The 25,387-nt window shown below is 34.5% G+C and overlaps 1 protein-coding gene across 1 annotated transcript; it reads right to left on the bottom strand.

The window, feature by feature from the left end:
- On the bottom strand, nt 1-25,303 carry LOC149426772 (endocuticle structural glycoprotein ABD-4-like). Its single transcript, XM_089650877.1, has 4 exons — nt 25,295-25,303; nt 23,981-24,099; nt 21,341-21,512; nt 1-259 (listed from the first exon to the last, which is right to left on the bottom strand). The coding sequence occupies exons 1-4, from the start codon at nt 25,301-25,303 to the stop codon at nt 116-118; spliced, it is 444 nt and encodes a 147-aa protein (XP_089507003.1). The 3' UTR covers nt 1-115.
- Between the last annotated feature and the right edge of the window lie 84 nt (nt 25,304-25,387).

The raw sequence follows: 25,387 nt of genomic DNA, 5'->3' as shown, positions 1-25,387 counted from the left end.
CATAGAGTTGAGTTCTAGTATGTTTATTTGTTGAAAAGGACCGGTGTACAGTAAGGGTGGAAAACCAAATAAGTGTTTGAGTCAGGTGCAATAATTGGGGAAGTAAGTGCAGGGTTTAGTATCTTCCTCTGGGTGCAGGTTTGTAGACTGGACGTACATTGGTGGCCTGGTCTTCTGGGTTGGGGGGGAGGGTCTTCAGGTATTCAAGGGCCTTCTGTATTTCTGGTGGGATTGGCGGTGGGGTTGGAAGGTGTGCGCCCTGAAAAATTACACAATATTTTTGCTTGAAACATTGTTTTTGATTACATAGTAAGGGTTATCTATTTTGTAGCAGGAGTAGGTAATTTATGTTTTTTTGTATATTCTTTCAATTTTCGATTATTTAATAACAATCTGAGAGTGGTAGAGGTGGGTTAAAATTCCGGCGTGCGCTAGCAAATTTTATTTGATAAATTTGTGTTACTCCATAAATTACTCATTAAAAATAATAAATAGTGTATTTGCGGCACGATCCAGAATGGAAGATACTCTCATTATCGCCCTGGTGTAAGACCACCATTCAGAATTGAAACGTTGTTTGAAATAGCTTTTGCCATGTTTGGTGACCAGATCTGAATAGCCAGATACTTCCCCACCTCCTTCTTACCATCTCTATCCCCTCTCTACTACCTTCAGCCTCACAATATACCCCGATTGGGGATGCCATAGTCTCACTGGCTCCAAACGGTTAGGAGCAATTGGGTCTCTTGTGCGGTTTCACACTATAAAAAATGTTTTTTCCACACTGAAAAATGGCTGGAAAACAAATATCCCAATATAGCAGAACATTTTCTCTTGCAATAAATTGTTTTAAGTAGATTATTTATTCATACATTAACAATAAAAATTACAAATTTAACTTGGTGTAGGTTTTGAAATCGATTTAATTAAAATCTTATGTATAAATACTTTGATCAGTTCTACAAATTAACGGCGACAAGCACCCGTGTAGCTGAAGTGCAATTTGCTTGTAAATTATTCAAAGGCCGATTCCTTACACAAAGCGATGCTTTGTCACCATGCAAAAAACTGGACAAGGTTTTTATGGCATTTATTCATGTTTTTTATATTATTAGTACGAAACTAGACGTGGATGATACTACTTGGATTTTTATTGTTTTTAGATTCACTGCGATGTGAATGTCGATTTGGAGTAGGCGTGCTAAATCGTTAGGAATATCAAATGAGCTATATTAACTTAGGTAATTACCAAAGACATTTATCTAAAGTTCAAGGCAACCAAATGATGATATGGAGCATCAATTGGTTTTATTGAATTTTATGCACGTTCTTTGAGGTACAGAAAGGTCAACCTTGATTCTTCCTTGTTAGTGGCATTTCCATACTAGCTACCTACTGTTCAATCCTTAGCATTTATTAGATGTAGTTCGACAATTGGAGTTGTAAAAAACTGTTTTATTGAGTTATTCATAAAAAACGGTTATGTGAACCAATGGCTCGGCCGAGAGAATAGATTGGCTAAATACTTGTTTTGGCAATTAGATCTACTTTTTTGTTGGGAATTAAATTAATCATATGAGCAAAATAAATAACGAACTATCAAATAACAGATTATTCTTTTTTACAAGATTTTTTTAAGGCCTCTCCAAATGTCAGGTCGTTACATATCGACGCCTGAAAAGAAAAAGGACGTAAGCGATAATTAAGTAAAAAAAAGAGAAAAACATACAGTTTTTATTAGAAAAAAAATCTAATCAAAACTGTATGATTAACCACATTTTGAATAAATTGTCGCTTACGTCCTTTTGCCTTTTCGGTGTCGAAATGGTTACCGTTTGAATGAAATAATAATCTAAGACGTTAAATTATTTAATTTTTGTTGGTTCCTCCTTCGTCCTTGCACAAGAAGAAATGAATATATTCTTTTTGAAAAAAAGTTTATAATCCTGCCGTAAATCTCGTGTTCTGCTGAATGTCTATAAATGTTTTGCCATAGATAGAAATCGTGTTCGTTTTCTTTCATAAAAAGACAAATTGGGTAATCACTCTTGTAAAAAAAACAACATTGTTAAAGTGCATTGTATAATTATGCACACGGTCACAATAATCTCTTTGACGAATCTACAAAACTAGGCAATTTAAAAGTGTGAGAAAAACCTTCACAATCTTACGCAAGTAATATAAAAGAAGCAAAAAAGATTTGACGTGTTTTGGCTTTTTGGGATAAAAAGGGAAATATTCTGATGCAACTTATTTCCAAAATTAAATTTCACAAATCAATTCGTATTTGGACATATTTTTGCAATTCCAAATATTGGATGTACAGTGACCCTTCGAGGTTAAGTACCATGTTAATATTTAATTCACTCACATGTGTAATGTTTTTACCGTCTCCCCTAAGTTCTTATTAACGGATTACTATTTTCGTCATTTGATTTTCAACTTCTCGCGGTTTATCAACCCTTCAATCTTAACGAATTAATATGTCACGTTGTGTCAATTTTTTGTTTCGACAGGGATTAATTCATTGAAGGATCCTTTTAATTGGTTGTGGTAACTTTGGTTCTTTTTAGATGAGGCGTGTTACATTCTGTATGGTTTGAAAATAAGACAATGGCCGACTACCCTGATTTTAACTACCTTTTCCTACCTTGTTTGCTCGCCCAAACGTTTCCGGTTGCTGCAGTTGATAATGTGCTAATATAATGAGACAATTAATTACAAATTAAGTACATGAAATTCACTATAGACAATTCAATTCAAGATGCACAAGATTCTAAGTTAATGATTTGACTATGGATTGTTAGTTTTGTGAGTTATTTCTATGAGCAGGTATTTTCGGGAATAGCTAGAGACAAAACATGTGTTGCTTTCGATTGGTCTCCGTCCAAATCCCACCCATCAACGTGACCAGCTCGAGAGCAGCCAAGTTGATGGTCCAATCCCAACACCTCCAGAAATGAATTGAATATCGCTCAGCGACAGATGAGATAATGACATGTTTTGCCTCCTGCCGGAGGGTGATGAAGGTGGAATGTGGGTCCTTGGTGGTAGCTGTTGATGTTGATGTTGATGATGAATGATGAAGATTCATCTTATACCGTTAGGTACAAGGAGCTGCTCTGGTCCGGTGGCATGATAGCCTGGTGTCAGGAACCATTTGGGTCATGTGGGTAGCGCGAGGTTTAGGTCGCGTCAACCTCCCCCAAATCGATGATGAGTTGAGCTTCGCCAGCATGCCGAAAATTAGGAGTCCACTCTACTAACCTCAAACATAAACATATACTGAAGTGGTTTGCATCAGCAACGTCAGGAGTTCGGGAGTCCCGTGAACACCCCTCTGGTTTACGCTCGTAAGGATAATGATGAATTCAGCTTCAGTTTGTTCGACTTCGCCTCTGCAGTCACGCTACTCCAAATAGCTCCTGGCTCCAGTCTATACAGCTTCCCGTTCCAGTAGAGGTAATGACACATATTTATCATATGTACAATACAGAACATACTTCAAGTCTTTCGTCCACACTCAAAATAGTCATGTCAATATTTAATTTGAACGGGGCGTCCATCCGACATAACGAATGTTTCCTAGACGGGAGATTTTACCCCACTTCAAAGTCATGGTCATTCGCTCTATAGTTTGTTACCCTCCGTTCGCTTCAAATATCAAAGAATGGTAGAAATTGATATCCTCGACTTCCGGCGCTAAGGATCAGGGATACTGGAATCATCAGGTCGTGAATCTGAAATCATCCGATCTCCGTCAGCTCAAACGGTTTCAGTCGGAGTCAATTTCCAACCTAATTCTGGATGACTTCTCCTCCTATAGTGGGGTAAGTACTTATTGGATTTGACAGGAAGGACGTCAGAAATCGCCGAGACAACTTCATATTCGTCACGATCCCTTCGTTCTGTCAGCGAGAAAATCCTCCTCACACGCCAGCCAAGAATAGCATAGCCCTTATCCGCTTTGTTCCTTCGTCTACCAGCTAACTCAAGTAGGAAAGCCCACTAGCAATTTTCGTTCCCTTCGATCTGAACTCAGTGAAAGCGTCCTCTCACCAGCTGAAAATACTCGAAACAGAGGTCTATTCCGGGTGACTATCTAAGGCTGGTCCGCCAACACCTTCGACAGAAACCGGTGCTTTTACGGGAATAACTCAACCACACCAATAGCAGGGGAAAAAGCCGGCGCTGCTATACTAAAATAGACGTTATATCGGTATCCAGGGTTATCGACTTTGCTAACACAAGAGTCCCTATTAGGCAAGCCAAATTACAAATTTCGTTCCCTTCGCTTTTGTCGCTTTGGTAAGATAGGACAGCCTACGGAAAATTCGTATACTTCGTCCCCGTCAAACCCATGAAAAATTAAAATCTCGCTTGATAGAATAGGAATGCCAGACAGATGCACTCTCTCGGCGACTAGCCTCGATCCGCTGCGTTATTCCGATTCAAAAATGAATTAAAAGAGCGATGTTTGAATAAATTATATTTAATTAAATATATTTTATGAATTCCGTATAGAATAAGTTGAATTCCCAAGGAGGATACGACAACTCATTTTCAAATAACAGGCATTGAAGCATTTAATTTACCGTTCTATCCGTTACTATAAAAACACTGCATAAATACAATGGTTTGTGTTCTTTAAATTTTGGCGCTAAATATAACTACTAGAGAATTATTAAATCATTTTAAACTCATAAACAATGTCTATTGTTGGATGATCTAAAGCGGTTTCAGGGTAACCGTCCTTCGTCCCTTTTTTTTAATGGCCAGGTCTCGTAATTTATGACCTCCTTCGCTAACGGGTACCTATAGTGCTCAAGTTGAATACCCTTACTTCAAAATACAATTGGATTATTTGGTTTACATTAAGGAAATAAGTGTTAATAATTAGATTATAATAGACTTACCGATACATCTTAGTGTCAACAATCCAAATAATTATAAAAAAACAAACACAGTCACATGCAGAAAAATCATGCTGTTAGAAAACCGCACCTTCTACACTAAATGATTTTAGCCGTGTTCGCGTCCCGACGATTAATTCTTGTTGACGCGCTTCCTAGTTTCTTACTAACTCGACTATCTTAAAACGCTGACCGATCCTGATTATTCCTGACCGCCTCCCAGACCTTGAAACTCTGACCCCCTTGACTTTATTTCCCGCCTCCCAACGTTTTCAAACTGACTATCTTGAACCGCTTTTTCTAACCACCGACTATCGACTTCCTTCCCCCGTTCTTCAACGCTGACCGTCTCCCCGCCCGGGCTCATTAACCACGACTATCGACTTGCTTCTTCCGACCTTCAACGCTAACTGTCTTGACCGTCTCCCCGCGCTTTCAAATCCAGACTCCCCCTTCTCAAACCAACCCCCCAAATCACCATATGCGATTTCTAATTTATGTTCTTTTGAATTCTGAATGCTTTTTGTTTTCAAAAGACAGAAATGCACTAAAGGAACACATCAATTATGGCCCTAGAACCTGTCACATTAATTTTAAATCGTTTGAAAACCAATAAATTGTTACTTCTCCAGTAAAATGTCTAATTCTTCGTTCAAAGGATGAAACTTGACTACCCCCAGTCCAGTGGCGTGTTGGCCCACCAGCATTTTAGCTCGGCTTACTATTATCAACCACCATCACGGAGGTCTCTGCCGATACAGTCCATGTTCCTATTTTTTTTTCTCTACCCTAATAAATCTAAACACTTGTTTTAAAATCAGTTGTCCAACATCTGGTAATCTCCTATGTCGTGAGACCAACTGAAAATTTCTTTCCCACCATAATAAATCAACAATAAAAAAAATTTATCCCAGGGCGAGTCCATCACAGCTCCCTTCTGGAAAAATAATAGTGGGAGTAGATACGGAGATAAGCTATTGTCAGCTATTATTGTTCCATCAACTTAGCAGCAGAACACGTTTGAACTCGCCAATAATACATTTTTTTTTCAAACCTTCCTAGGTTTCACTTGCTCCCCACTGCTCTGTTCTTGTTGTTAAAATTGTTAAAAACTCCTAATCCCTTTTACCTTTTATGTTATTTTTTTTTTTATATATATTTATTTTTTTTCTACGAAAGATTTCCCAATCCGCCCCTGTCTCACTTGACGTTATATCTTATCTTTCTCCCTAGGCCGAACGCTATCAGTTAAACCTCTGGTAGGTCCGTTATGGGGCCCTTTTGTTAACCTTTTGTGTGTTCCTGCCGTTGTTAATTGTTTTATGACTGAGCATACAGTAACCAAGATCTTGAGAGTTATTTCGCACTAATTATTTGCATTTTTAAGCGTTGGGTAATTTGTTTTGATGTTTTAATTCATGTGAATAGGACTCCTTCTATATGAAAAATCTATTAGTGTACCTATATGTTTTGCGGTAATTCAGTTCCGTCTAATTAGAGTGGATAATCTCTTTACCAATTTAATTGATAAATTATTTCTCGTAAAACCGTGTGCCTTATTTCTTATTGCTCCTTACAGGACGCCTGATAATAATAATTATTATTATTGAATAATTTATATAGCGCCGTTTTCGTGAAAAGCTAACTCAAGGAACCTAATATTGTAGTAGCTACTAATATTTTGATAAGAGTTTTGTTGAACAACTAAGTCGTATTATGGGAAAGGAAGTGTGGAGGGGGAGGGGAAGGAAAAAGGGGTAAACTATACAAATGAAATCTCTTTCAAACTACGCTGTCTTACATTAGCCAAACAATAACGGTGAATGGTGATCAGAACTCAAACATTGACCTCAGCGTGTCTTAGGCTATACCCTAATAGCTGGCGACCCACTTCTCAAAGGTACCGTGACCTACCAGAACCCACCACGCCTGAAGGAAAGCGAATTGAGACTTCCCAACACTTCCAGATACTGTTCCAGCGTATTCACTTCTGTGAACCTACTTTACTGTCTCTAAATGGGGAAAGTAATTGCATCCCATATCACGATGCTGACGCGAAAATGTGTCATGTAAGTTTCGTCTGATGAAGCCCTCCTTCCACGTGCTGTCAGACCTACACTTCACCTCTTAGAATCTGTTGTAATTCAGCCAAGATTGCGTTGGCTTACATCAGGTTCCAGGTCGACGCCATTGGAGTATTTGATAGAACTTTAACGGGTTTATTCCTACGGAATATCGCGCGAACATCTCTTCCACATAACCTTGCAGGAACCTCGCAGGTTACCTTCAGCTAGACGCCTTCAACAGCGAATTACGCTCTTTTCATCCCAGAGTCACTCATGTCTTCTCACCCTGTCTGTCATTCCTTTTTACATTGCATAAAACCGCGAAAGAGTGAAGCTTTCAGTATGCCGCGCTGATCCGCTCAGTTCACGCTGGCGTCTTCGTCCACGCGATAGCGCAGGAAAAAAAACCATTTCTGCTTGCTAATATTTGTGTGATATTATTACAGCGAAACTATCTAATTCTCCAATTATGAAGTTTAATCGTTGGTCGAAAATCGGGACAGGGAAAGGTTTAGTAATGTTGATGACACTACCGAGGTAATTAATGTTGAATTGGTGGGGAGTCTGAAAATTATCAGGGAAACCCTAGGTATAAATATGTTTATATGTATACATTTTTTTTTTCACGAACCCTTTATTCATAGTACGCAACTTTTATTAGAATCTTAACACTCGTGTTTCTATTACGTTTCAGGAATCCTATTATTATTCAACCGTTTTGAATTGAAGTCCCCGATCGATTTTACATTTGAACTGTGCTTAAGATGAGTTAGATTATTATTTTTATTAAATTAAGTTGATCCCTACGTTTATTATTGTAGTACATATTTTTTTTGTTTAATTTGAAAGGAATTTAATTGTTTTATTTACAAAACTTAATCACTGATTCACGCCGTAATGTCCTCATCATAACTTTATTCAATTAGCAAGTTAGGTTATATCAAAATTGAATCAATTTATTGTAGATATTTACTGCACAAGGACACGGCCTTCTTTTCATGGAAGAATACCCGTTAGGTAACGAAACATAAATACTCTACCAGTGCACACTTTTATTGTTCACTGAATTTTTTCTAACATTTCAAGATAATATAAATCTGTTCCGTCGACCCACTTATAAATGGTCAAGTTCATAATAAGTGACGTAATAAGCTATTATTTGGTTTTGTCCCCCCCGGGAAGAGGCTCCGGTCTAGTAGTACAATACATCTTTGTTTAGATTTTACAACCGCCTTAACTTCCTCACCGTACGTATTATTGACTTTAAAATGTTTTGTTTAAATTGCACTCTCCCTTCAAAGTTGAACTTCAAAAAAACTGTTATCATAAGTGATTTTTTTGTTGTTTTTTCTCTCCCCAAAGTAAAACGGGTATGTGCCTAGCATGGTGGTCGAAAAAATCCTAAATGCATTTAATAAATAATTTCAATGAATAAGGAAACATAAAAAAAAAGTTTTATCTGTTAATTCAGTCCTTATCGGAGGTTGGACATCAGCCTCTAGAATGAACTGGGTTTGTGTCTACTACTTGAAGAAACTATTTTCTCCCTCCACAATGTAATACCTTTAATAACTATGTCTTATCGGAGGTTGGATGACAATACAAATTTTTTCTCTTTTACAATTTTATTTAAAATTTAAATAATCTAATTTATTCCCTACTGATAAATTCACGGATATTTTTATTACGGATACAATTTTATTTGAAGTTTAAATAACCTAATTTATTCTCGGCTTATAATTCACGGATATTTTTATTTCGGATATTTAGCATTTAAAGCAAATAAACTAATGCGCTGGTGTTAGGTCTACTACTGAAGGAACTATTTTCTCCCTCCACAATGTAATACCTTTACTCACTATGTCCTATCGGAGGTTGGATAACATCATAAAATTTCGGTCGTATATTTTTATTTGGAATTTAAATAAACTGATTTTTACCCTACTGATAAATTCACGTATAGCTCAACTATTATTGTAGAAATTCACTACTTTTCGCAGTTTTGTATTTAAAATACTGAACTGTTAGCCCTAGCTTTTTATATATTTTTTTCATTGTCTTGAACCAAACAGAATGTAAAACATTTTAAAACCTCACCTCCTGGTCCAACGGCATCACTGTAATGTTTTCCCGTTCTCGGTATCCAGGGTTATCGACTTTGCTAACACAAGAGTCCCTATTAGGCAAGCCAAATTACAAATTTCGTTCCCTTCGCTTTTGTCGCTTTGGTAAGATAGGACAGCCTACGGAAAATTCGTATACTTCGTCCCCGTCAAACCCATGAAAAATTAAAATCTCGCTTGATAGAATAGGAATGCCAGACAGATGCACTCTCTCGGCGACTAGCCTCGATCCGCTGCGTTATTCCGATTCAAAAATGAATTAAAAGAGCGATGTTTGAATAAATTATATTTAATTAAATATATTTTATGAATTCCGTATAGAATAAGTTGAATTCCCAAGGAGGATACGACAACTCATTTTCAAATAACAGGCATTGAAGCATTTAATTTACCGTTCTATCCGTTACTATAAAAACACTGCATAAATACAATGGTTTGTGTTCTTTAAATTTTGGCGCTAAATATAACTACTAGAGAATTATTAAATCATTTTAAACTCATAAACAATGTCTATTGTTGGATGATCTAAAGCGGTTTCAGGGTAACCGTCCTTCGTCCCTTTTTTTTAATGGCCAGGTCTCGTAATTTATGACCTCCTTCGCTAACGGGTACCTATAGTGCTCAAGTTGAATACCCTTACTTCAAAATACAATTGGATTATTTGGTTTACATTAAGGAAATAAGTGTTAATAATTAGATTATAATAGACTTACCGATACATCTTAGTGTCAACAATCCAAATAATTATAAAAAAACAAACACAGTCACATGCAGAAAAATCATGCTGTTAGAAAACCGCACCTTCTACACTAAATGATTTTAGCCGTGTTCGCGTCCCGACGATTAATTCTTGTTGACGCGCTTCCTAGTTTCTTACTAACTCGACTATCTTAAAACGCTGACCGATCCTGATTATTCCTGACCGCCTCCCAGACCTTGAAACTCTGACCCCCTTGACTTTATTTCCCGCCTCCCAACGTTTTCAAACTGACTATCTTGAACCGCTTTTTCTAACCACCGACTATCGACTTCCTTCCCCCGTTCTTCAACGCTGACCGTCTCCCCGCCCGGGCTCATTAACCACGACTATCGACTTGCTTCTTCCGACCTTCAACGCTAACTGTCTTGACCGTCTCCCCGCGCTTTCAAATCCAGACTCCCCCTTCTCAAACCAACCCCCCAAATCACCATATGCGATTTCTAATTTATGTTCTTTTGAATTCTGAATGCTTTTTGTTTTCAAAAGACAGAAATGCACTAAAGGAACACATCAATTATGGCCCTAGAACCTGTCACATTAATTTTAAATCGTTTGAAAACCAATAAATTGTTACTTCTCCAGTAAAATGTCTAATTCTTCGTTCAAAGGATGAAACTTGACTACCCCCAGTCCAGTGGCGTGTTGGCCCACCAGCATTTTAGCTCGGCTTACTATTATCAACCACCATCACGGAGGTCTCTGCCGATACAGTCCATGTTCCTATTTTTTTTTCTCTACCCTAATAAATCTAAACACTTGTTTTAAAATCAGTTGTCCAACATCTGGTAATCTCCTATGTCGTGAGACCAACTGAAAATTTCTTTCCCACCATAATAAATCAACAATAAAAAAAATTTATCCCAGGGCGAGTCCATCACACATGATTACCGTGAATGGAGATTTTTTGGTACACGCCATTATTGATATTGTCATACGTAGTACTAATATTCGATTGACATGAATACTATACTTGTAAAACACATTGATGTGTAGCATCGATCTACAAAATAGTACAGGATATTTAGACAATAAAGTTGTTGCCCCACTCTTATATTTGGCAGCAATCTCTAGTCTGGAGCTCTTAAATACCTAAAAAAACCCTTGCAAGAACAGGCAATCCGTTTGATGGATTCCCCTATCTTAACAAACTCATTGCAATCTTTAAAGTACGGGCGTCAGGTAGGTATGCTGTCCTTATTCTACCGGTATTACAGTGGAGGATGCTTTGAGGAACTATCGTCACTGACCCCATCGGCACCGGTGCATAGTAGGGAAACACGCCAAACGCGCACCCATCATAAGTCCACGGTTAACATTTTTCAAATTAGAACGGGTCGCTTCTACGACTCGTTCTTGAGTTCGTCAGCTCGGCTGTGGAACAATTTGCCGGCCTCTGTGTTTCCTCCCTCCTAAAACATGGATCTTGAAGAGACATGTTCACTCCTTCCTCTCCCCAAAAAGATCCGCTACACAATTTCCTCATAGCTGACATATGTCCTGATGGAAATTAGTTTCCTCAGAGCCCCCTGTGTGGAGTTAATGTTTAAAAAAACTTACTTATGAACACAACAGTGAAAAACTTGACTTATAAGTGATGAAGAATAAATTCATTCTGAATTCTAGTCCCACATCTCTTATATTGATTTTTTCTTATTTCATCAAGGAAGCCATCAACAAAAAAAGACCAATCAAAATTTGAAATTTTTGGCAGTTGGAAGTATTTATCGGTTCCATGATAACTCCTCAAAATTACAATTCAAGATACCTTTAAATGGTGATAAAAAGCCATTAAAAGTGATGAAACAAAAACTAGGTTAAATTGTTACATATGTAACCTATTAAATCTAGTTTTTCATTAATTTTCATAACTTTGTAACACTTTTTATAGGTGTGTTGAATTGTCATTTTGATGAGTTGTCCGGTCACCGTATTTATCTGATAATCAATTTAATCAAGCTACACAATTTTAATAAATAATTTTACACAATCTTCTGTAGTTAATTCTCTTCTTGCAGGTTTTCTTGACTTATTCTCAGCCTAACGCGGACAGTTCGATGGTGATCAACTTTACGGTCAGAGGTCACCACCGCTGAAGAAGGAAGCCAGAGAAACGGCGTACTTTTACTTTGATAGTTGTTGACATTCAACGAGCCATACTACCCGATTAATAATTGTGAAATAAACCATCAATGAGCGAAGATGTAAAACATGTACAATCTTATGTATGAACTTATCTGTTAACAGACTGCTTATGATCATTTCAACTTTTACTTGTAATTTTTAAGTTTGCCATTACTTTTTTAACGAGGTTGTATTGTACAATACATAATTGATACTCTATAATGAAAATCTCATTAATCAATTTTGATGAACAGAAGATAACAAATTAAGGTGTCAAAGTATTTTGATTGATTAAAAAAACCGACCATCTAAAACAGTATATTTTCAAATACAAATAGATACCTACTATAAATTAACGCGTTGTTCCTGCCTGAATCAAATATCGATTTATAGTGATTTATTTTTGTGGTATGCGGGGTACGGGGTATATTGCACTACCCCCTTCTTTATCCAACGTTTGGAAAGCATTACAGTATCCATCATCAGGGCAGATGTGTGATGATGGACATTGTAATGATGGAGACTAATGCTGTCCAAAACGTTGGATAGAGTCGGAGGTAATACCCCAAATTCATAAACGCATATATGTAAATATGTGTAGGTTACTGACTGTTTTAGAGCAATTGTTTTTATCTATTTTAATTACCTTTTCGTGATTGAATGCAAACCTTGGAAATGGAAATTAACCTAATTCCCGACATCCGATCAAGCTGAAACTCGGCAGATTGTCGATGACAATGCACTCACTTACACACACGCGGATGTGTACGGATTTCTCTGAAATTGGATGACATTACAGCAGTTAATTTATGATATATATTTCGGTCCTACCGAATAAAGATTTAGCGCAGTTGTTAGTGCACTCCTGTCCCTAGGTAGGAAAGAATCAATTCTCAGTCGAACCAAAAAAAAACTTTTTTGTAAAGTTTTAAAATACCTACATATTACAATTTCACAGTTTGAGCCAGTCCCGGGAAGAAGATTCAATCCTAAGTCAAAACAAAAAATAAATAATTATGTAAAAATAATTAAAATTTCTGTATTATAGCAACAAAACCTTTGTTTTTTTCGTGTTGTTTTTTTTATTAACTGCAAAAAAATAATAATAAAAGGTTTTAAAAATATTTGAGGATCGAGTATTGCGTAAAGATAAATTAACTATTTCGTTTAGTGCTACTTCTTCTTGATTTGAAGATTATTCTGTTTTCAGAAGTAATCTGTGTTAGAGGAAACCAATATCATGGGTTATCGGTAAAAGTTACAGAAAATTTCACATCTCCACACTGCGTGAACATGGTATCTAACTAGCTTTTAAAATGTACCTTACCGATATTTGTAAGATGATAGATGCTTATTTCATTCGACGTACTTAACACGACTTATCGACGATAATTATGGGTTACGCCAAATATGTCTAAATGGTTTTGGAATTCTGCGTTGTTACTAAGTCATTGCGAAAGAATAATGACAGTAAGTTGCACGCAAGGAGACCATCCCAACATGCACTGAATGTATGGACTGTACGCAGATTCTTTGGCTCAAATCTGTGTCAAGTAAAAGTGTTGGTGGAGTCGACCAAAGGCGCCAAAGATGATTTATCTCTCTGCAATAACCTCACAATACCAATTATTGTGAAATAACAATTCTGCGTAGTGCTATGTTAGGTGGACACATTGACCTATAAATAAGGAATTGTAGTAGTCAACATCGGTCAATGTATTTTTAGTTTTAATTGGAATTTATGAAGTCACGTCGACCTTGAGTTTTTTTAATAGCTCAGCTTCGGGGGACCGCGTAACTTGTCAGCCATCGAACATTGATCTAAATGAATACAGTTTTGTTGAACACATTATCTTGAAAGACTCTAAACATATAAAGTAATAGGTACAAATAAATTAAATAAAAACAGTCTTGAAAACCAAGAAGGTAGCAGGTAAAACCTAAAACAACATTTTTGCACGTTTACTGTTTATATGTAGGTAGATACATGGTGATAATTACATTATTTTTTTAGCTAATATAATAACTATAATAATTCTCTTCCATATTCTTCAACTTACACTTAGGTGTTACCTCAATAAGTACTATTACCTCATAATTCAAACCTAGTTGTCCATCCAATACTCCTTTGGTTCCGTATTCTTAAAGAACTCGAATTTCAACAATTTGTTAAGAAGATTTCTGTTTTTAAGTAAAGGGGTTCAGTCAACAAATTGTTAAGAAGATTTCTGTTTTTAAGTAAAGGGGTTCAGTCAACAAATTGTCAAGAAGATTTCTGTTTTTAAGTAAAGGTGTTCAGTCAACAAATTGTTAAGAAGATTTCTGTTTATAAGCAAAGGGATTCAGTGAATAAATTGGTAAGAAGTTATAAAATGTTTGGAATCATAATATTTTAAGGGGTATAAGGAAATAATAATATTTTGTCTTAATTCTTGGAAAATTCTACGGAATTGGAAACTAAAATATAGTAAAACAATTGATTAAAAATCTCTCCAGTGGAAAAAATAAGTATAAATTATTGTTAAGAAATAAATGGTGGATGGAATCGAAAAAAGTCACAACACGTCTCTGCTAGGTAGGTTCTAAGATAAGTCAAACACAGACGCGATGCACAGTAGCAATTTTTTAGACAGCGAAACAATGAAAGTGATTACGAACAAAACAGGTAAATTATTGTGATTTATACGAGAAGTATGTAGCTACATAGACTAGATAGGTATATCTCATACTGCTAGGTTTGAATTGATTCGAGAACTCGTGAGAAAACCAACAGACAAGATGGTGCTTTAAGTTCAGTTATTTAGTTTATTTTGGCTTGTATATATATTTTTTAAAGATTAAAAAGTATTTGGGAACAATTATTTCTTTCGAATTATTTTTTTTTCTTCCAAGCAGACAAAATAGGTATTATATAACAAGTCCACATACCTTGGTAATTTTGTAAAATAATTTACTACACGGAGAAAACTCATCGATATAAAATATTGCTAATTTATAATTTATATTTAATTTATTTATAGTCTTGTCAAATTATTAGTATTCCTGTTAAAAACGGGATTGCAGGACTTTAACGAATGAATTGATAGGCTTCCTATAAAACTGTCAGTAAAACACGAATATGTTATTAGGATGTCGGAACAAGTATTCATAAAAATTCTAATATTGTAACATTTCGTCATTATATTTGACAGGAAAAGGACACCCGCATGAACACGTGTTTCGATGTATTCTGAATAGACTAATATATGATTACAATCATGTTTTCAACAGGATTTCAATGAATCAGTAATCCTCATGGTTCTGCGTGTAGAGAAAAATCTTTTTAATCGCTCTGTATAGTAATTATAATTCAAAATAGGATGCTAAAGATCGTTATCACTGTTTATCAATGCAATGAAAATGTCAATATTATTTTATTTCTTGGAATAACCTAATAAGTAAAAATCAAATTGCAATATTTAATTAGTGAAGACTATTTTATTTTATTAAATACAATATTCATCATAGCCTTGCAGATAAAGTCAATAGATGTAGCACATTAAAATAAAAATGAGATATATTTTTCTAAGAGACTGTCTAGATTGCATTTAGTTCGAGTCAAATCTTGCGATCATACATAAAGATAGCAGCCAATAAAAATGTGCGGTGAAAAAAATCAAGGCAATGTCGGTAGTTCTTATTCGAAGTATGATACAATTAAAATGACCGAAGCAGACAAGGTCCCAATAGCTCAGTTGTTAGAGCGGTGCCCCGGCAAGGCAGGGGTCCGGGTTCGAGTCCTAGATGAAACCGTATCTTTTTCTGATTTATCTGTTTCAAATATACGTTTAGGAATCTTTGAATATTATCTTAAATAATTCAATATTATTTAATGACATTTCTTGCTCATCTACTTTTTACGGTTATTTGATGATGATGTAATATTAAGACTTAATTAAAAATATGGAAGTGAACATCGAAAAGAAATTGAGACATCAAATTAGAATTAAAATGGTCCTATAGCTTAGTGGTCCATGCATTTGAGTCAGGAAATCACGGGTTCCATTAAAGTCCAATATTCCACGAGAATACAGTGAATTAATTTCCGATTATTATCAAAGTTTAAAACATCAGATTGCCACGCGATATAATTGTGAATTTAATAATTCCATAAATAATTCAAATACCTACTTAAGGCGAAGCTTAATGCTAAATCACTATTTTAATTGGTGTACATTATGAATACCAAAAATATGCTTTTGATAAATTGAAAGTTTTTCTATCGTTTCACTTGAGTAGAATACAAATAAAAAATAAATTACTCAGTAAAAAATATAAATGTCAAGTACTAAAAAATATATTTTTTTAATAGAAATGTATGAACGCGTAAAGGTAACAACTTTAAAAAATCCAGCATTATAGCTTAGATTATCTATGACAGTTTCACTTGATTAACTTTTTTGCTTTCTTATATTATTATTTACAAAATAAACAAAAACCCGTTTTGTGCTTGAAATTGAACGTTTCTAGATTCCGTTTGTCAAGCAATTGTAGTGCCTATTACCTACAATATAAGGTATACTAAGAATATACACATTTTTGGCATGTGGCTTCCTCTTAAGTAGATGTTTTACGACTGTACATAGACATATGAATATTAGTAGACCTGCCCTAAGTGATTAAAAGCGTACTATCCCCACTCCCCATACCGGTTCCATTGGAACCGGCTGTGCTCGCGTTGGCCTCAAGTGAAATTTGAAAACGTGACGTCATCATTCTTGTGCGAACTATGGTCGAGGCATCATCGGTTCATTTTACGAAATAACACGGCAAAATGTTGACTTGTACTATGAAAACTTGTAAAAATAGATGTGAAAAAGAGAATAAACCCAATTGTCTTATTACATTCCATATATAAGCATTATTTTACTTTATTTTAAGCATATTCACATCGTATAATATAGATCAGTTTTAGAAACATATACTATCACATCGAGAAACGTCTGGACGCGAAACACAAAGCTGGTTGGTTGCTGGGAAGTAAATTATGAACATTTATAAAAGTGTCTTAACTAAATACTTAAACGAAATATTCGACTCTGAAAATAGAACCGAATTTTTTTGCCGAATTTGGACTTCGCAAATTTGTTCATAACGTGGCGAGTAATTTGCGCTCCCATGTAAAAATGTCTATTCATTCAAAAGCAGATTTAACTTTTAAGAAGTAAATGGTGATATTATAATGCGAGATGCCTATTTACTGTCAGATTGATTTATTGACGAATCACAGTCAGCCTTACGCCCTTCGTTCTTCAACAGTTGATTTTACCCCTCGCCATTATCTTCTCGTCTATTAATTCCTATGTCTGTGCGACTGTATGAGAACGTGGGGGGTTCATTACATAAAATTTATCAAAATGGAGATTTTATGATTAAGGAGTTAATATAAAATTCGATCGCGATATTTATTAATATGCTGTTACATAAACAAAACAGAAATCGGTTTATATTTATTTTAATGTATATGTATGCATATTTTATTTCGAATTAATATAGATGTGAGAATATGTAAGTTTGGCATCTGAATTATTAGATGACGACATATTGTTTGCCACATGATTTTCTCCTATAAAACTAACTGCCTATAAAATTTATGATAGATACTTTAAATTGCAATCTTAAAACTATGAGGAAAATGAATCATTTTATCGATTGTCACCGGACAAATTGTTTGCAAACGTATTTATTTAATATAACTCGATCGTTTGGATATGCGTCTGTCTGTAAATTGTTTTGTATGTTGCGTTTTCGGCAGTGTGGATATAGCTTTTTTTGCCCGCAAGAGTTTGCAAGAGCGTAGATCCTTCTAAGAGCTGTCAAATCGGAATAATCGATGTATCTGATAGTATTATTGTCCTAGCGTCTGGACGATGTAGGCCCTCTGATTGGTCAAATTAAAATTGTCTGTTTCGGGTAAATTCAGCTAACTTGAAAATTAAGACACGATTTCATACTAAAATAGGATCGCCTCATAATAATACGAGATTTCTTCAAAAGCATCGTTTCTGCTCATATAATTTTTGGATAATATCGAAGAAAATATGTTTTAGAAAGTTCATATTCCATTGGATTAATTACATTACAGTGAAAATTATCCACAGTTACGTGATTATGTTTGAAGTTTATAAAAAATCACGCGTTTCTTCAATGGCCGATACGCACGGCTATAGATTAGATGGCCGACAGAGCGCACCTCTGGCGGTATAAAAACGAACCAAATGAATGGCGCGAATATTTAAATATGCAGCTCACAATATTTGACTACTTACGATTAACAAGCGTTTAGTAAGAAGATTTCTTCTGGAAGCTTATCACTTTGTAATGGCATTTTTCATTATTATTTATATTTTTTTTGTTTATTAATTATATCTGATTTTATATTGACATGTTTTCTAATTTAAAAATTATTTATTTGCGATGCTTTATATCCTGAGTGAAGTATTTTAAGACCTGAATTTTTTATCGAAAGTGTGATCATTATTCAAAAGATGATTTGCCAACTCAGATTCACTATTTCCTTTTAAAGCCCTGCGATATTCTTTAGTTCTGACTTCAAAGTTTCTATTGGTTCTACCTTTGTACAAGAAATCACGAAATATTGAAACTGTCCATATTAATATGGCAACCCACTGTAAGTCAACTTTGTTATAACTATCTTTAATTGTGACAAACTAAACGATATTGATTCAACTTATTGACATTGACGGTTGTAACACATATTTAAGCACTTCAAGTCTCTTATGAGCAGAGATGTGCTTTATTTCAAATAAATCCATTTCAAATGGAAATGCAAAATGCAAAATAGGTATTTTCCATTTTGCATTTTAAATGCTTTTCTAAAAACCATTTTGCATTTTGCATTTTAAATGCTTTTCTCAATGCATTTTCCATTTTAAATGCTTTTTTGCAACATTCTTCCTACTATCTCCACTCATAGTTTTTTCATAAGCCCCAAATATCAGTCGTTCCTCAGCCTCGCTATGAGAGATAATTTACATTTATCAAGTTGCTCCCTGGTAGGAGCCCTGGCAATTGAGTGATACCATTAAAAAAAATACTAATTATTATTTTTTAGTAAACTAATGTTTAAGACAAGATTTTTTATGCATAGCACAGAGGGTAACAATTATTTTATAAGCAATAATTATTAGCCTGAAACACTTATCCACATTGAAAAATCTACTGATAAAAGATACATGACGCCAACTATAATAAAGCCAAACCAAAATAAAGTTGGTTGTTTAATTTTTTTTTTTTTTTTTTTTAAATAAATTTAAAATAAATCAAATTTAATAATGTTATAATAATTATTAAGTTCTGCAAGTATTTATGTTATTTTTACAGTTTTTAATGTGACAGCTGTTTCGGCTCTTTGATACAGTTTGATAATGGCCTCAAAAGCCGAAACAGCTGTCACATTAAAAACTGTAAAAATAACAGAAATACTTACTACTAAATAAATAAGCAGAACTTACTAATTATTATAACATTATTAAATTTGATTTATTTTAAATTTATTTAAAAAATTAAATGGAGTTCTACGAATTAAACACCAAAACAATAAATAAAATTGGTTGTTTCAGGTGAAAAAATGTAACAAGCAGTAATTGTTGAATGAAACACTAGTATATATTGAATTATTTCGCGGACAAGAGATAAGCCGCCATAGCTCAGTGGTCAGAGCTGTCGACCGGAAATCGAAAGGACACGGGTTCAAGTCCCGTTGGCGTCATGTATCTTTTATCAGGAGATTTTTCAATGTGGATGAGTGTTTCAGGCTAATAAATATTGCTTATAAAATAATTGTTATAAAAAATACTGATTCAAATACTGAACATGGGGCCATGACGCTGTAATATTAAATGTTAGATGGCAGTTTCTATGTTTTTACGTTGCCAACATTAGTCCCGCGCAAATTTTTTGTGGTTTCATAATCCGTAGTCGTGGTGTTTTTGGATTTACCATCATGTAATATGTTCGTTCTACATTGATGTCCATTATTAAATGACGAAATTGTTTAAAAATTCTATAATTAATTTGATTGTTTGACCTGAGAAACCATTTTGCATTTTCAATGCATTTTGAAAATAGGTATTTTGCATTTTGCATTTTAAATGCTTTTTTAAAAACCATTTTGCATTTTGCATTTTCAAATGGAAAAGTTTTGACCCATTTCCATTTTGCATTTCAAATGGTTTTGGGTACCCATTTTGCACATCTCTGCTTATGAGCTAATTATATTAGGTACCTAAGATAACAGTTAATATCAGTTGTAGACATGTAGTCAATAATAGTGTTTAATTTGAAATAATCCATCACAAATACGTACAATTTCATTTATTCAAACAACTGTCATACTTATTATGCGTAAATTTAGCATGTTATTATTAATTAACTCCTTCCTGTTCCGTGTTTTAACAATATATATACTCACCCTCTCTCTGTGAATGTCCTAATATCTATCTATTAAATGTAACTGTAGTTAATATCACTTAAAATGGGCGAAGCCCAACCAAGAGCCGCCCGCAGGGCCTAGCAGAAAAAAACCCGCGGAGCGTGTTTTTAACTGCTAGTGTTATATACTTGCCCAAAGTTGAAAAAAAGTATTTTCATTGGTATGGTGACGTTTATATGATAATTATTTTTTTGAATTAACAACAAATAACAATAACAATAATCTGTATAAATAATAATGTAAATGTTCGTTTGTTCAAAATCTTAAATCTCCGAAATTTCTTCACCGATTGCTTTCAAATTTTGATAAAACGTTGTATTTGAATACGCGTGCGTCTTTATATACCTTTATTATATAGATGTCACCTGCGACAGGTAAATATATGCTTTTTGAAAAACAGCGCCGTCTGTTGGACGTAAAAGCAAAGTGCGCTATTGTTTCTCTGTATGCACAGAGAGATTGAGCCACAGCAACGCGTAGCGGGGTACAGTTAGTGGTTTATAATTACATATCTTACGATTTCAGAGGAGATTTTGGTTTTGATTTATTACATAAGAGAAAACAAGAAACATATTTCTTGTACGCGATGTCTACTGGTCACCGAACTACTAGTTATCGTGGTTTTGCAATTATTACTTCAAATATGTGGATTTTATGCGAAGCAGTTACTGAACGGGCTGCAATTTTGTTTTTCAAACTTTTTGTGGACTAAAACTTAGGGAGCAGTTATCCTCTATTTTGTAAATTAGTTTGGGAAACGATGCTCAACTGCTGGATAAATTATTAAACCTTTCCGATTTCTATAATTTGAATCGACAGTATGCGGTTTAGACAATTCCATCGGAAAAAAAACTAGTTCTTACTTGAGGTTGGAATCCGTTCTCATCAGCTATGTATGTGAGAGCTATCCTGGTGCCATCTGGCGCTGTGTAGGAGAACTGTCCCTGGGCCACCTGTGCTTCTACCCCCTCGCCCTTGCCGGCGTTCTTCAAGAAGCCAGACTCCTCGGCGTTTATCTCGTTAGCTGTTTCATATCTGGAAGACAACATACGATATACAAGTGCTTAATACTCGTATAACAATATTTGGAGAAATATGTAGTCCAAATGGAAAGCACCAATAGCTGTGTGAATGTAAAATTAATAAAGGTACTCCGTTTTACCCATAGACACTGGCCAAGGAAAAGGGGTACAAGCCATGTCGCGAAGACTGCGGGAGGCGGCGTACCTCCTCCCTTTGTGTGATTATTTAAAAAAAAATCTGACAGTATACAGGCAACTCGAATTGTAATTGTATTATCTCTATTCAGTCCTCGAAAATGAAATCTCCATACGAATTACTAGTCCTTTTTTCAAAACCCATATCGGGTAAACAAAAGTTCAGAAATGTTAGTATGTTAGTAAATAGTTAGAAACTTTTACAATTTTTTAATAATTTATCCACCTCACTCATTTTTAGCGTCGCTACGTCAGGCAATTCGTTTAAAAACAAACGTTCGTATCCTGCGCAAAAAGTTCCACAATGTACTGCGCTGCAAACCTTCACCTTACTTTAGCAAACTTTACTTTTTTGCCAAGAGTCTGGTTGTTTCAATGTGCGCTCTTCGGCGGTCAATGTACGACAAAGTTCGTAGTTTATTCAAAGCAATCTCAAAACTTCCTGGTGTCAAAAATATGGTCACGTGGTTTACCTTCAGCTCGACGAAATACCCAGATTTCATGTTGGTGTAGATTTATCAAGTTGGAAGCCTTCGGTTTTACGTCATAAAACATGAAGGTAGAGGAAGGTTAACAGGAAAAGGTTCAGATACCAGGGGTTTATGTTATGGAACCAGTAGACCCAGAAGATATCGATATCGACATCGATATAAAATGTAATAAAGCCAACAATTAATATAAAAAAATAAAGATTTTCGCATTGCGCCGCATTACGTTTTACGAGTCTATTTTTAAGATGAATTTATAATTTATCGTTAAGGTTGCTTACAACTTTGTCAGTGGACGCAATGTTTTATCTTCTTATAATATTATTTATTCAGGGAACTCGTCACGTCGATATTATAAAACAACCAAAATATGAAGCCCATCTTCGGAACACATAATTTATAACGATGCCAACCCAACAATCAAATAATATTGATTTATTTCGCAAAAATTAACTTCAGTATTTTTATCATAATTCTAAATTATAGTAATATTTTGTTAATGATGTACGTTTTCAGTTTCACAGGATGATTCCAGTTTATTTTAAAACAGTTGCTATAACAGAATATATTCTTTATTATTTTTTTGGTAAACTAATGTTTAAGACAAGATTTTTTATGCATAGAACAAAGGGTAACAATTATTTTTATAGGCAATAATTATTAGCCTGAAACACTCATCCACATTGAAAAATCTCCTGATAAAAGATACATGACGCCAACGGGACTTGAACCCGTGTCCTCGGGCTAAAGGACACGGGTTCAAGTCCCGTTGGCGTCATGTATCTTTTATCAGGAGATTTTTCAATGTGGATGAGTGTTTCATGCTAATAATTATTGCTTATAAAAATAATTGTTAGAATATATTCTTCTTTAATAAAAATACAAACATTTCTACGCTACGAATGACAATATTTGAATTCTTCTAACTATCGCAATAATAAGCAAAACATCTTGCCTGTGCGATTGTAGAGGACATGGCTAGCTGAATTATTTTTAGACTTATCGAAGAGTGGTGTCAGTTCATTAGCAATATTGAAAGAATTGAAGGGTAGAAGGAGTCACCAAGTTGCTTGACTATTTGAGAAGCTATCTGCATCCAATTAGTGTTATTTTTTATGATTAAATCCAATATAAGAAGGGTTGGCTTTGATTCATATTGCCAGCAGAATGACGATCAAAATATACATGTTGATGAATATATTTAGATATTTAAATCAGCACACACCCAAAAAAAATTGACCAGCCATTTCTGAGCATATTTGATGTAAAAATTTAAATGTCATTTGGTTGTCCGATGATACTTTTTTGAATTAAGCACTAAAAATAATCTACCACACCTCGCCACTGTTCACACTACCACATGTTGCAACGGATCACGTGAGAAGCACTATGAAATATATTTTTTCGTTTTTAATTGAAAAAAATCTCATCGGACAGCAAAGAGACATACGCATTTTTTACTTCAAATATTCTCAGGAATCGCTGGTAAAACTCTATCGATTACGTGCTGATACATCATTTATGGTATTTAAATGAATATTTGTGAACCTTATTGTGAAGCTGGCGTACCTGCGTATTTATTTGAGATATATCAATATGTACATCCTGTATTTATAAGCATTCTTCTCCTTCAAGACGACCTCTCTACTTAGTAAGGGTTTCCCATATAGGTTAACCTTCAAATCTTTCCAAGAAGAAGTCACCGTTCAGGTATAAAACGCAACATGACCCACAGCCAGCCGCGAATTACAAATCCTGGGAAGTTGGTTCCAAAATAAACAAGTTTTTGTTTTCTTACGCCCATTTATAACTGCCATCGAAGTTCACTCCCTCGTTATCATACTTCAGAATCGGTATGGTTTCTTGCTTTTGGGATTTCACATAAATCACCGCAACCGCAAATATCAGAACTGCCAACTGAAAAAAAGGAATTATTAAACCATCATTTAAGTTCAAATTTATATAACATATTTGAAGTTCCTATCTAGTTTCCCAAAGTTTCAACGAAATTCTTAAATTTTCCAAATGATTTTTTGAAAAATACTAATTTTTGGCAGTTGATAGCCTTACAAATAAAATACCAAAATAGTTGATATTGTACAAATATTTTATATAAGAAGGTTTATATTGGTTTCATATATGTTTAATATAAGTAGGTTTGCAAGGATAACGAAGAAGTTGCAGATTAATTGAACATTTTAATCTTAAACGTTTGCTGTTTACTAACGGTTACTACCCGGCTTCGCTCGAGATTCAAAAATCTTTGTATAAAAAGTGTTATTTTATTATTGATATCTTAAGGCCGCAGTAAAAAAGAGGAAGATTGCCAAAGATGGTTTGAAAGTGAGATATGTAAATAGGTACTAATGTTAAAGTGGAATGACTGTTATGAAAATATTTAATAAGACACGACTTATTCAAAATGGAGCAAAAATATCTCGACAAAAATGTCCTTGAATTTTTTCAAACACCATGTTTAATAACAGAACCAGATATGTTTTTTTTTAATCATTTTTGGAGCATATTTTGCGTTTTTTTTAAATCGACAGAATTTCATAATTATTTTCAAGGCATGGAAATTATCATAAAAAGAGACTTTTTTTAAAGGGTTTAAAAACTTGAAGTGTTCATGAAGTTTATTATTTCTTCGTGTATTGTATTATAAAATTTCAAAATGGATATTTAAAAGCTCTAAAGCTCAAATGCAAATAACGCTGCGAGCTGAAATAGTTGCGTTGAGCCACACATTTCAAGAGGTAGATAGAAGCTTACCGAACCGTTTTTTGCTTGAAAAAAGAATTTTATGCTTTAGAGTTAAGATTAAATAAATATACACGTTTTAGAAATATGAATCACAATCATTTTATTGAGTAAGATCTTATACTGAGTATTATACGCCCTCATCGTCTTAGCTCATATTAATTGGAAAATTAATCTATAATTAAAGCACCGCGTTCTGGTGATTCTACGATTAGCATTTATTTAAGTTACAAGGGATTTCCAATAAGATATTTTGCATAAATAATTATATTGGTAACTGATGCATTAAGCGAAATTTTTCAACGGTGCTTTATATTTAGAACGTTTTTTGGAATGAATTTTTTCTGCTTACCAGTCTCATTGTCACGCGCAGTAATAAATTTAAAAGCAAAAATCACAGAATTTTCGTTAAAGTTAGTAGTTAAATTATGTCTCCAGCATCCAA

The sequence above is a fragment of the Hesperophylax consimilis genome, chromosome 1 (genome assembly GCF_061612785.1).
Source record: "Hesperophylax consimilis isolate HC1 chromosome 1, BYU_Hcon_1.0, whole genome shotgun sequence".
NCBI lineage: Eukaryota > Metazoa > Arthropoda > Insecta > Trichoptera > Limnephilidae > Hesperophylax > Hesperophylax consimilis.
This window is presented reverse-complemented; position numbering and strand designations above follow the sequence as displayed.

Coding starts and splice junctions, on each gene's coding strand:
- LOC149426772 (XM_089650877.1), bottom strand. Junction 21,513..23,980: donor GATGGCAGTTATAAATGGGC/GTAAGAAAACAA, acceptor GTTGTCTTCCAG/ATATGAAACAGCTAACGAGA. Junction 260..21,340: donor AGAACGGATTCCAACCTCAA/GTAAGAACTAGT, acceptor GTAATTTTTCAG/GGCGCACACCTTCCAACCCC.